The 12,419-nt window shown below is 42.7% G+C and overlaps 1 protein-coding gene across 1 annotated transcript; it reads left to right on the top strand.

The window, feature by feature from the left end:
- The first annotated feature begins 3,873 nt into the window (after nucleotides 1–3,873).
- On the top strand, nucleotides 3,874–11,342 carry SRP9 (signal recognition particle 9). The gene is made up of 3 exons (XM_050894933.1): nucleotides 3,874–3,977; nucleotides 6,622–6,690; nucleotides 8,757–11,342. Exons 1-3 carry the CDS (start codon nucleotides 3,906–3,908, stop codon nucleotides 8,874–8,876), a joined length of 261 nt encoding a protein of 86 aa, XP_050750890.1. The 5' UTR covers nucleotides 3,874–3,905; the 3' UTR covers nucleotides 8,877–11,342.
- Nucleotides 11,343–12,419: the final 1,077 nt, after the last annotated feature.

The following is a 12,419-nucleotide window of genomic DNA, read 5'->3' as shown; positions in this document are numbered from 1 at the left end:
GCTGGAAAGACCAGCTTGTTTTACCCACCAGTAGTATGTCATGGTGACAGATAACTATTTTAATGAATTTAATACTCTTATCAGAATTCCTTATCCAGAAAAGAGAAATACATTTGCAAATAAGAATATGGCACCTGCTTTAGATTGAATAAAAGCATTAATGTGAAGAACAGGAAACCAAATATCTAACCCTGAGTGATGCTGAGCAGCTGCAACTTCCATGAACTTTGTACGAGTTGCAAGAACTCAAGATGTTGGTGGATGATATTTTAAGATATAATGCAAGGTCTTTTTCTACTATTTTCTTTCAGTTTGTCATTTATGCAAAGGAAGACGCTAGATAAAAAACTAAAGAAATTACCATGTGGAATCCAGATGCCTGAACATAACTATACGAAGCAGAACTTGCAGTGGCAATGCATGTAGAAGCTTGATCAAAGAGAGATCATTAATCATGTACATACAGGTTGGATGAGGGGGAAAGGCCTGAGGAAAAACCGCACGAAAAATCTTCATCACACAAGTACTTATGTTATTGCTTCATAGCTTTTTATGGCCTTAAATCCAAGCTAAAAAAGACATTATCTAAGGTGGTCTAGGGAATATAGCAAGGATATACAAGGAGAGACTGAGGAAAGGGTAAACGAGGTTTTATAGCATTCCAGATTTCACTTACGAGTGATAGAATGGCCGTTAAGACCACTGGAATGATTTCTTCCATGGAAGAAAGCAGGAACTCAAGAAAAGAAAGCAAGATAAGTATGTATGCTTTAGCAGAATTCTTACTAACTACTAAATTATCATTGGCTGCATATCAAACACTCCACACAGTGATAAACAACTGTTCATTTTATTTCACTAAACAAAAAGCCCATTGAAAGATTTCTACTATTACTGCATTCACTGGAACTCACTTGAAAAATACAGTTTTGGACATACATCAAATACAACTTACAGCTGAATAACTGCAGTGGTCTAAGTTACTTTTCAAGCATGTCAAGAAAATGTTCTGTTCTCCAGGCAAGAGGAGAACAACAGAGCAAAGCAGCATGCTAACTATAGGTATCAGACATTCCCTGAGGCTCAGAAATAGCTTCTCTTTTTAATTGCCGAGATTTCAGCAACTGGCCTTGCTTTCAGGGGAGCTGGGGGGGTGGTTTCACATACAGCCCCCCATTATTGGTGGCAAGCCAGCAAAAACAGTAGGAATTCCCATATCCTGTCTTGCCACCAAAAAAGGTGCCATTTCAACAGCTGTGTCAGCACAACAGTACGTAAGGCCACACAGTAAACTGGAAAAACAAACTGATCTCGGTTAAAAAAATGTGTTACTAAAAACAGTGCTGCTTTTAATCCAAGCATTGGTTTGATCCCCAGCACAGGGTTACAAACAGCTGTGGCAGCACAACCGTGGGGCCATAGGTGGTGGTGGTGGCAGGGAAGATGAAATCCTTAAGATCTGCAGCCAGGAACAGGCTATGCGGAATCATGTATCAGGCTGTATGTAACTGTCATAGTGACACACCACATTTTCTTCAGAGGTAAGGCCAATTATGCAATCCCTCTCTCTGTTCTTTGCCCTGGCTGCTGCAGTTTGTCACCTCCAAAGTTGTGCATATATAATAGTTTTAGAAGCTGCGTCCTAAACTGGATCACATAAATCATCTGGGTTAAGGAAAAAGAAATACCAAAATGGGTTTGTTTTCTAATCTTGCTGTTGCATTAGCTCAGCTGCAGAAATTGTGAATTACAGGGCTAATGACTGGCCATTGGCAAGCTCCTTAGACAGCTCTTGTGTCAAAAAACACATAAAAGATCCTGAAAACTTGAGTCAAAATTAAAATCCTCTGAAAAGCAACCCCAAGATGCTTCTGACTGGACAGCCCAAAATCGGGACTCCTCTTTCAGAAAGAAAATATCCCTGTCCCACTTGAAAACCTGGATCCAAATTTGGTGAGCAATGGTTCTGTGAAATGTTATGCATGTTACAGGGTTTGTGCTTGCCACACCTTTCATTTTCATGTATTTAGGTCCCCCACGTGTCTGTAAAACACTACCAAAAGCAATTCCTACTCTGCTGTTATAAATGGCTACCCAAAACCTAAGATAGTGGAGAAGCACTCCCTCTGGGTTAGGTTCTGTGTGTAGGATAATTGCTTTAGGCTCTGTCAATACATCTATTACCTTTAATCAGAGCTGTTGATTATCAGCCTCTCTGAAAGACAACTCTTATGTTTCCAAAGCTGGGTTCTCAGACACAGCAGCATCTAAACTCTGTGAGCAGTTCTGGAAAGAAAAAAAAAAGTCCTAAGTCTTTCCACTATTCATAGCCTACACTCATTGGTGCAAAGCCCTTTAACAGAATTAGACCACATAACACCCACAAGTCGCAATTTATTAAAGTTTGGCAGTCTAATCACTGCAGACTTTTTCAGAGTTGATCCCCACAGTAACAATTATTTTCTGCTTTACTGACTCAGGGAAATTCATTCTAGTTTTTCTCCCCTTACCTCCCATCCACCCTTTTATTTCTATGCCATGTTTCTTCATTCTCCCTTGCACCTATTGTGCCTTTTGTGGTCAAAAAAACTACAGCTAGTATTTCCCCATGTTGCTAGCAGAGACTGGAACGGCCTGCATGATTTGTCCCCTTACATGCAGATCTGCCCTAAACTTTCCAGTTTATTTGTTTGGCCACACTGTTGAGGTTTGCTCAGTCCAGTAAAACTAACTTGAAGTTGTGAGTCATTATCAGGAGCTTCTGGGTTTTCAGCGCGTCCCCATGAAATACAGAATAGAGCACTGCAATTTTTACGTGTTTATTGTAATCTCAGCAGTTACACAAGTCAGAGCTTAGCACTGTGGCTGGCTACAGTCTTTGTGCAATTAAGGAACAAAAATCACAGGTCACTTCAGGAAATGGGATTTTAAAATGTAGCAGGAGAAATCGTGGATTTTTTTTCCTTCATTTCTCTTTTGAAATGAACTTTAGTCAGTTTTATGTAAATGTTTTACACACACACACATATATATTTGAAAGGCAGAGTTTCCCAAGATCTTTATAATTTTATAACTTTCAGTCTCTTTCTGAAACCAGCAGCTTTACTCCCAGTGCCAAGCCCTGCCTCAGCACCCCTCTGAAATGACAGGGGCTGCCCCGGTGGCCCAGAGCAGCCAGCGACCTGCTCCTAAATATCCTTTTTGTTCAACATGGAGCCAACCTCCAGCTTAACAAAGGACCTTCCAGCCTGGGAAAACCTGGACTAGATTCAGTTCTAAAAGCCAGCCGAGCTAACCTCACGCTCACGGCCCGCTTGCCCGCCTGGCCAGGGCTGGCCTGGGGCCCTGGCCTCACCTCCCACCGGGTCCTCCTGGCCAGGCCAGGCCCCTCGCCGGCCCACCCGCGCCCCCAAACTCCCCCCGTGGGCCTCAGACTGGGAGGCTGACACGGAGACGGCCCGCACCTGGCCTGGCAGAGCCCCGCAGGTGCCGGCCCCGCGGAGCGCCTAGCCCCAGACGGACGGGCCTCCCCCTCCGCCGGCGGCGGGGCTCGAACCCGCGACGCCCGGCCGGCGGGCTGCCCGCCCGCGCCGCTCGGGTGCGGCGGCGCAGCCACCAATGGGAGCCTTCACCTCCGCTGTGGGCGGGGAGGTGCCTGCCGGCATCCCGCCGCGCCTGGCGGGGTCGCTGTGGCAACCGCGCCGCCCGCCGGGCTCCCCTCTCTGCGCCCGTCGGCCGCGCTCCGCCGGCGGGCCCAGAATCTCTGAGTCATGCGCTTCGCGATTGGGCGACAGTTTCCCGCCGACCAATGGGAGGTGTCGGCTTGCGGCGACGCAGCGCGCCCGCCTTCGGCGCCATCTTGCCGCCGACGCCGGGAGGGGAGCGCCGCGCCGGCCGGCCCTGCCATGCCGCACTACCAGGCCTGGGAGGAGTTCACGCGCGCTGCCGAGAAGCTCTACCTCGCCGACCCCATGAAGGTGGGGTGGGGGCCGGGCCCTAGAGGCCGGGCGGGGGGGGGGCGAGCCTCCGCCGCCCGCGGTAGGCCCGGGGAGGAGCGGGCTCTGGGGTGAGGCGCTGGGCGGGGGCGGCTTGGTGGCTCCGGCGCTCTCGTTTTGTGTTCTCCGGCCGCCCGGGGAGGCAGGAGGTCCCCTGAGCCCCGGCGGGCCGCGGAGCCCGCTGCGGCGTCTCGCAGGGTCTGCAGCTGTGCCGCAGCCGCCGGGAGCAGTGTTCCCCAAGGCGGCCCCGGCTGTGCGCGGCTGGCTGCGCTCGGCGGGGGCGTCCGGCCGTAACCGGTTGGAAGGGTTCCTCGAGGTGTAGTTCTAGTGGCCTGCACGGGGGAGGCAAGAAGCAGCAGCAAGGAAGGGGGTTACTCGCTGATGTCGTACCTGACCTTCCTTTTCCACGGAACAGGAGGAAGTTCTCGTTTATACACCCCAAAAACGTCCATAGGGGACGGTGTTTCAGGTGGTGTTATCAGCGACAGGTATGAACCTCGAGAACCGAACTTCAGAGACGTTGTCCTTATCTATAGTACGTTAGAAACTGGGATTAAGAGTTCTGCTGAATGAAGAGTGTATCGAGAATGGGTTTATTTTGTGAGTGTGCAGCATTTAAGACCGTATCCTTTGAATTTGTCCTCCTAAAAAATTAAAAGGAAGCATTCACTAGCTCTTACATCATGTTGTTGCCTGCAGTGTCATTTCAGACTGGAAGGTGTTTGCTTCCTAAAGAGTAATTGCTCTAGGAATTAACTTCTTGGTATACGACTGCCTTTTGTTTCTGGTAACTTTTTTAGGAGTATAGTTTGTGCAAATGTTAAAAGTAACTTCAGTCTTCAGAAAGTGTTATAATTCAGCCAAAAAGCAGCACAAAGGTAATGTGGAACTTATATGCCTGAGAAAAACTTCAGTAAAAAAGGCCTAGTTTTCTTCACTAAAAATAGGGGACATGGAGGAACCTTCAGAAGTAGTGTTTAACGTCTGCCTTTAATTAGCACAGGTGACCACTTCATATGCAATTGCCACCTATCTACTGATAATAAAATTGTCTTGTTTTACCTTCTTATGCTCTGTAACATTCAGTTAAATGACAGAGGATGGATGTCACTGCAGCCAGGAGTTGCTCTTCCCCTTTTCCTAAGGGGCCTCCAAAGGCAGTCTGTTCCCATCCATGGCAATAAACTTGTCTATTTACGAAGGAGTTTATATAGGCCTTAGAGTCACAACATGAGTACCCTCCTTTTAATTTGCCAGAGAACTAGCCTGAGGAGCTTTTGTATGTAATTGGGCTTGTCAAGAAACTGAAGGATGAACAAGAATCGTAGGAGATGGGTGTGTGTTCTTCGTGGGCTGGTGAGGCTAGGTAGTGAGTGGTCTTGCCTTTTGTGGGAGCAAGTTATCTATCGAGTCCATGCCTGCTGCTTGTGGCAGCCTCTCTTGTGCTTTTGGGCCTGCTCAGTTGAGAGATGTACTGTTACACAGCTGTTGTGGCTGGAAGATAACAGTTTTTTAAACAAGAAGGATAAATCTGTGACGAGATCCATGTTGGAGCAGGAATTTAAAAATATATTTTGTAGTCAAGGAGGTTGTTGACCATTAGCATGGGTCACTCTGTACAACAAAGACCTGTTTATAGTGTGAGTTCAGAATGTTCTCAAAAGGACACCTTGCTTTGTTTCTAGTTACTGGTGCTGGCTGAGGCTGGAAACAATAGATACAGTGTCTCTGTGGCCAGCTCTGCATTCAGGAGGAAGCATTTAATGCTCAGTCAGTTGCTGAGGACGTTGATTTTTATCACCGGGGCTTTAAGAACTTTGGTGATTTGAGAGTCCAAAGGGACTGTGGATAGGTTAAACCTCAGGGCAGGTGACTACAGTAGTAACTGTTTTAGTGAGAAGTTGAATGCTTGCTTTCAGACTTCAAATGTAGCCTTATTGAGTCTTGAAAGCAATTTAATTAGAAAGAACTCTCTTCAGTCCTCTGATTTTAATTACTCTAAAAGTGTTATTCTTTGTATCTTCGCTTTCTGCTTGTGAAGACATCAGAACGCTTCAAATCTGGCTGCAGTGCAGCTATTGAAATAACTGTAGTGACTGGAAATATGACTTTTTTACATAATAGTTTAGGTACCGTAGAAGAAAAAGTAGTAATGTTGAGCTTACGCCACTCAGTTAATCCCTTTCACGTCTTCATGTAGAACTATTTTTTTAAGTGTTTTGAGTTTATAAACACAAGCTTCTAGTTAGTTTTTCTGAAGTGATATATGGCGAGAGGGTGCCTTGTATTGACATGACTCTTGTAGTTTATCTTACCTGTCACTGAGGTCTCTGCAGCTGTCACTGCTGTATTTACAGTGGTTTTGAACATGCCCAACGTTAAGTTTCCTGATGCTGCTATAATACCACTTTAACATGTTAGGCAGGGAAATCTGATGGTTCAACTTCTACACCATCCTGGCTGTAGGATTAGTGGCCACCAGAGCTGAGGACCACAGAGGTGGTGAAAATGTGAAGCTGTACATAATTATAATAAAAGGTAGTCTGAATTTGGGTAGATTTCCTTCAGATATGTTCTGAGAATTGTTAGCTATAGATGTTAATTCTTAAAATGTTTGTCATTTCAGGTGCGGGTTGTTCTCAAATATCGACATTGTGATGGGAACCTCTGTATCAAAGTAACGGATGATGTAGCTGTAAGTACAGAATATACTCCCCTCTCACAGACTTGCATTTTTCTGTCAGTCAACTTGGGAGCTCTTGGCCATTGCCTTGAGAGTGCCTGACAGTTTTCTGTTGTGCTCAGACTTCCCTAGTTGTTGTGTTGGTGACTGACGTTGACCTGTGGTTCAACTCTGCGCAGTCCAGGAAAAGTCCTAACACTTCAGTGTTCTTTATGGGTGTCAACATAATTATTTTAGGATTCTATGAAAACAAGAAAAATGAGCACTACAAAAATCTTGGACCGTCTCTCTCTGAAGGTGCTTCATGGAACGACATTGGTAGTTTCTGCTGAAGCATTTCAGGAGCATCTTCAAACAGATGTGCTTGCTAGTGTGAGCGTGGTCCTTTGTATTTGCTCAGAGTGGTGACAGCTTCCAACCGTAGGTTAAGCTCCTTCTTTGTGATTATGAGACGGTGGAGTGATTATGAGACTGAACAACAAGATTCACTTGCAGTTCAGAGATCCCATTGTCTGAAATACTGTTATTACTGTGTATATGTGGAGCGTATACACAACATGGAATTCTGCAGCGTCCTTCCAAGGACTGCTGTACAAGGAGATGGAGCAGCTGCGCTTACTGGTTGCCCTTGTTCTAAATGGTCTGGGAGGGCCCTGAGAAGCATGGGAGGGGTTAGGATGTGAGACGGTGGGCAGCAAGTCGAAATGCATCAGCATGCATCAGTGTATGCATACTGGTCTGCACACCAGTGACAGGTTCTTGATGCTAGTGATGTTATAGCCAAGTTGTTGTTTTTCTGCAGTCCAGGGTAAGCAACAGTAGTCTGCCCCTCTCTTATCTTCAGACTTGGAAAAAAAATCAGATTTCTTCTTTCCAGGAAAAGTAGTCTGGCATTGGTATTTCCAATACCTGGGAGAGATGTGAAACTCCAGTAATGACACTTCTTGATAGGATAACAGGGCTTAACGTGGGTCAGATGTTGAGTATGGGGCACTGATGATGGGGGCAAGTGAGGGCAATTTAGTTGAAATCTTCCATAGGGGAAGCTGGAGTCAGGTGATTGATGCATGTGAACTCTTCTAAGTTATAGGCCTTCTTACCTGCTTCCAGTCATGGAAAGCTGTTACACAGGTGGGGGGGCAGGGGATTGGTTTCATTTGGGGTTTTGGGTTTTTTTTTTTCCTAAAGGTGGGAAGGGAAGCTTTCCTTGATGCTCAATCTGTAGAACTAATATAGCTGAAGGAAAAAAATAAACTGTTTTCTACTGTTTGTCTCTGAATTAAAATAGGAATTTAATGCTGGCAAAAGTTGCTGTGTTGACAGCACTGAAGAATGGAGCATTCTGGGTTTTTTTCATTGTTAAATCAGCCTGAGCAGTCATACTTGGGGTGTACAGGTGTAAGGCATTACTTAGTCTGCAAAAAAAAAAACAAATGAAAAAACCCTAAGCAGTCTTTCAGTGATAAGTCACTGGCATATTACTCTTGTTCCTTTTGCATTTACAGGCTTGTCACATGAAGGAGTTCCTTTTTATCTTAATCAGATGCTATGTTCCTTATTTAGGACTGTCTTAGAAACAGATTTTGCTTGGGGGAGGGGATCCCCTTCAGTGCGAAATACTGAACTGATTTTATGTCACTGGCAATGTGACATTAAGGACTGTGAAAAGCAAAATAACCTTACTTTCAGAATATAGAGAATAGGAAAGTAATTTCAGGTTTAAAATCTGATTCTATTTTTAGACAACACAAACAGGAGTGTCTTTAAAGACAGCTTTAAACCCCAAGTTTTAGCAGCTTTTTTGAGAGAGAAGAAACTAGAATAAATCATGTGCTTCCCTATTTTCAAAATGGAAGGCATGAGCCTTTCAGAGAAACTTAAATGTGAACACAGAGGTGTGTGTATATTTTAAAACAGGATAGATATGTGTTGGTGCTGCCTCATGGTAATAATGTGCCACAAATGAACATTTAAGTACTTACCTTGTTTTGTGTGTTCCAAGCACAAATTTGTTGCAACTATAAACAGGATAAACACAGTTCAAGTGAAATCTGATATTAAGCAACTTTCTCTTACAGTGTTTGCTGTATAGAACAGACCAGGCGCAAGACGTAAAGAAGATCGAGAAATTCCACAGTCAGCTAATGCGACTCATGGTGGCTAAGGAATCCCGCAGTGCTGCCATGGAAACAGACTGAATTGCTGAAAATAAAATGAGGGCTCTGGTCATATTTCACTGGAAGAAAATATCTCTTGGATTTGAACGAATACTGGGACAGGAGATGCTTTTATGTACTGAAGTGGACTGATGACAAGTCTGAAGCATTTCCCGCCCCCCCCGACTCAGCTTTGGAAAACTAGGAAAATATAAGCTTTCAATTGAAAGCATTTATTTATTTTTGGGAATCAAACAAGAAACTATTCTTACACATTAGGTATGCTAAGAAGGCAAGTAAATATTTTAAATCTACAGTACTTCAGTCTGAATTTAATGGGCCACAAGCATATTTCTGGCAAGCTACTATAAAATTTCATATAGATTTCATTGTGTTCATACCTTATGCTGGTGTATTCTCACAGTGAGAAGGTTAATTAACCTGACTAAAACTGTAGCATGATGACTGGATCTAATAAATATTTACATAAATGATACACATCAGTGGGGTTTAGAAGAATGGATGTTTTCTGAACTGAAATGTTAAAATTGCTAATTTGTATTATCACTGTCACTAGCAGGATTTTAGCTTTTAGTATTGATCTTGGTCATAAGCTGTGCAACATTATCTGTGATGCAGTTTGTAGAACTGTTATAATGGCTAAATAATTAAACTTCTGTATTTTAAAAATTAAAGTAAAACTTTGCTTGAATATTGCTAGAGATCAGTGAGAAACTGGGAGTTTCTTTTCTGCTTATGCAAATACTGTTATTAAAAAATAGTCAGTGGCTTTTTTCCATACTTGAACTATTTTGTACTTGCAAGGGGACCTTTTCCCATCCTTGCTTCAGGCAGAGTTGAAGTATGTCAGCAAGACACATTCTAGAAGCTCTTGTCTATTATGTTAGTAGAAAAAATGCAACCAAACACTATCCAGATTCCTTATTTTAGCAGCTTGCTAACTGTGCATTTTCAAATGTTACATGTGGCAGATGGATGTCAGCCAACTGAATAAAGGGATGAAAACCAGCTTAATAAATACTTAAATACCACTGTCAAAAATAGACCAATGCTCCTGTGGCTTAGACTTGTTTCTCATTGTTACCTCTGGTAGGGTGATGGAAGCCTTAATTGTCTTTTGCAAAGGCTTTTCGCTTGAAAAAAAACGGTAGCTGAAATTGATACTTGCTTTGACTAGATCTTGCGTACTTAAAACCAGATGAATACTTTAATGTAGTTATGCTATTGGCATAACTAGGCTTTTCCAGGACTAATCTTTTGGGTTAAATCAAGCCACGAAAGTAAAGCAGAGCCATACAAGGACTTGTCTGTAGTGGCATTTATGTATAACAAAACAATCTACTTAAATAGCTACCTGCTGTCACTTACATAAAAATAATTGAGCTACTCGGAAGCAGTGGAGTTCCCACGTTTGCCAAGGGCTCGGAAAAAGACCCCAGGCTTGAATATTGCATTAGAGTACCCTTTCAGCTGAACGTATAACGTTGCATATTGGAAAATACTGCAGTGCTAAATTCCTAATGACTGCTCAAATTCTCGTCTACAGGAGTGACTGGTATGTGTGTAACATTTTTCTTTTTGTATTGGCTTTTGAAATACAAATCAATCCAGAGAGAAGGCTAAACTTTGATCATAGTTAAACTTTAATAAGATACTGTAATGCTGAAAATTTTCCTTGATGCTCCAAATTATTTTCTTAATATTTGCAATATAGTATATTAAGTAGTTAAACCATTTTTGTCTAAAGCACTGTTCTGCAGTATGAATGGTTGCTACACAAAGTCATACAAGCAGAGATTTATGCTGTTAAATTGGCAGGTGAAAAGGCTGCAGCTATTTTAGTGTAATTTTTGGACATCTCATAAATTGGTTTGGCACGTAGATGTCTTCTGTGAGCTGAAGTACAGAAAGGCTTGAGTGGTATTTGCTTGTGCACAGAGGATAAAACTAAAGAGAGAGAGAAGACTAGACAGACTTGGTGTACCAAGTGGTTGAAAGGCTTAAGCGGTATACTTAAGCAGGTTTTAGAGGGGGGCAATTACAGTACTATATATTAGAGTAGCAGTTGTCAAGCAAAAGAGGCAGGGAAATGGATTTCTAGGTTTCTAAATTCAGAAATTATTTCTGTAAAACCATAAGGAAATATTAATGCTACTTTTGTAAGAGTATGTGTTGTTAAGCTTGTTCTCCATATACTTACAGAAAAACTAGTGCAGTTCTGTACAGTCATAATATACAAGAATACTGATAAAGCTATTGCTTAAAAAAAAAAAAGCTTTTGGAAACTTCTTTAGAAAAAGACAGGTGCTTCTTGACTTTGTCCTGGAATTTTCAGCAACTTCAATACTGTGTTCATGGGGTGGTAGAAAAGCTGTGAACGCAAAGCTCTGCTTTTTCATGTTTATACTCTTGTTGAGAGTGTGTGTGTGTGTGTGCATATGTACACTGATCGCTTTCCTAATAAACTTGCAATGAGTTAGTCCATCATATTGCCAACTACTTGAATGTGTCCGCTGGTACGTGATGAAAAAATCAGCTTAATATGGCTGCTGCACCAAAGGGGTGATTGAATGCATTGCATGTGAAGCACTGAATTTGTCAGCCCAGCACGTCAGCAAATGCTTCTGATTGCCAGCCAGGAGTTTGTGCCAATTACAGGCTGCAAACAGGCAGCGCAGGAGCAGATAGGCAACCTGTGCAGTTATAGACAGGTAACCTTTGCAGGAGAAGTGGAATGATGAAAAAAAAAAAGGGGGGGACATTTTCCCTTAGAATAGCTAATTTTGTTGCTGCATGTTATCTTCAGTAATTGTTCTGTTTTGTGAGAATAGTTTAATAAAGAATATGGGCCTTATTATTGTGCAAAGAAATTGGATTAGTCTACCCGTGGAATTTATTCTGGTTTTGTCGTGTTCTCACTTCCTGGATTCTCTGAGCATCTTGACTTCTGTTCTTCCTTTGTGCACAGCACTTAAGCTGACTTTGTGTCTGAGCTCTCTCTTAAGTGCAACTACATCACTTCTGTTTTCCTTTAGGGGTTTTAACCCTGAGCTTCTCTGTATGTAGTCCATTCTGTAAGTGTATTCTGGATTACAGGAAGATCCTTAAATTATCTGTAGAAGTGAGAATTTTGGTCACAGGTCTTTGTTTTAGAGATCCTTATGAAAGAGGTCTTTGTTTCCACTAAAGTCCTGACCTAACACTTTTAAGAGTGACAGATTTATTCTGGAAAATTGGATGCTTTGGTGCCTGAGTCTGTCAAAATGGGAAATGGAACTGAAGCCAAGCAGGTGCTTTTAAAAATGTTTTAACTCGTCAAAATAATTATATTTTGTGTCAGTAAGTTCCTTCCTGCAGTATAAAAGTGGGTAATATTCAAAATTTTGCTGTAATAAATGTGAAGAAACTGTGGTTTCTGCCAAATGTGGTCGGTAAGACTTAGATGATCACTTATTACCATAGGTTGATCTTAAAGGATTACATCATCTGGAAGGTGTGTTAGCCCTCTTGCTATAAGCAGAACAAATCCTCTCACTTCATTCATCTTAAGTAAGGATGGTAACA

Source organism: Gymnogyps californianus, chromosome 3 (assembly GCF_018139145.2).
Source record: "Gymnogyps californianus isolate 813 chromosome 3, ASM1813914v2, whole genome shotgun sequence".
In the NCBI taxonomy this organism is placed as follows: Eukaryota; Metazoa; Chordata; class Aves; order Accipitriformes; family Cathartidae; genus Gymnogyps; species Gymnogyps californianus.
Note: the sequence above shows the minus strand (reverse complement) of the source record. Positions and strands in the feature narration are given on the sequence as shown.

What these genes read in the sequence shown, in the direction of transcription:
- SRP9 (XM_050894933.1), top strand. Translation starts at nt 3,906, where the DNA reads ATGCCGCACTACCAGGCCTGGGAGGAGTTCACGCGCGCTGCCGAGAAG. An exon ending in ACCTCGCCGACCCCATGAAG is followed by an intron (nt 3,978 to 6,621) that starts GTGGGGTGGGGG and finishes TTGTCATTTCAG; the next exon opens with GTGCGGGTTGTTCTCAAATA. An exon ending in AAGTAACGGATGATGTAGCT is followed by an intron (nt 6,691 to 8,756) that starts GTAAGTACAGAA and finishes TTTCTCTTACAG; the next exon opens with TGTTTGCTGTATAGAACAGA.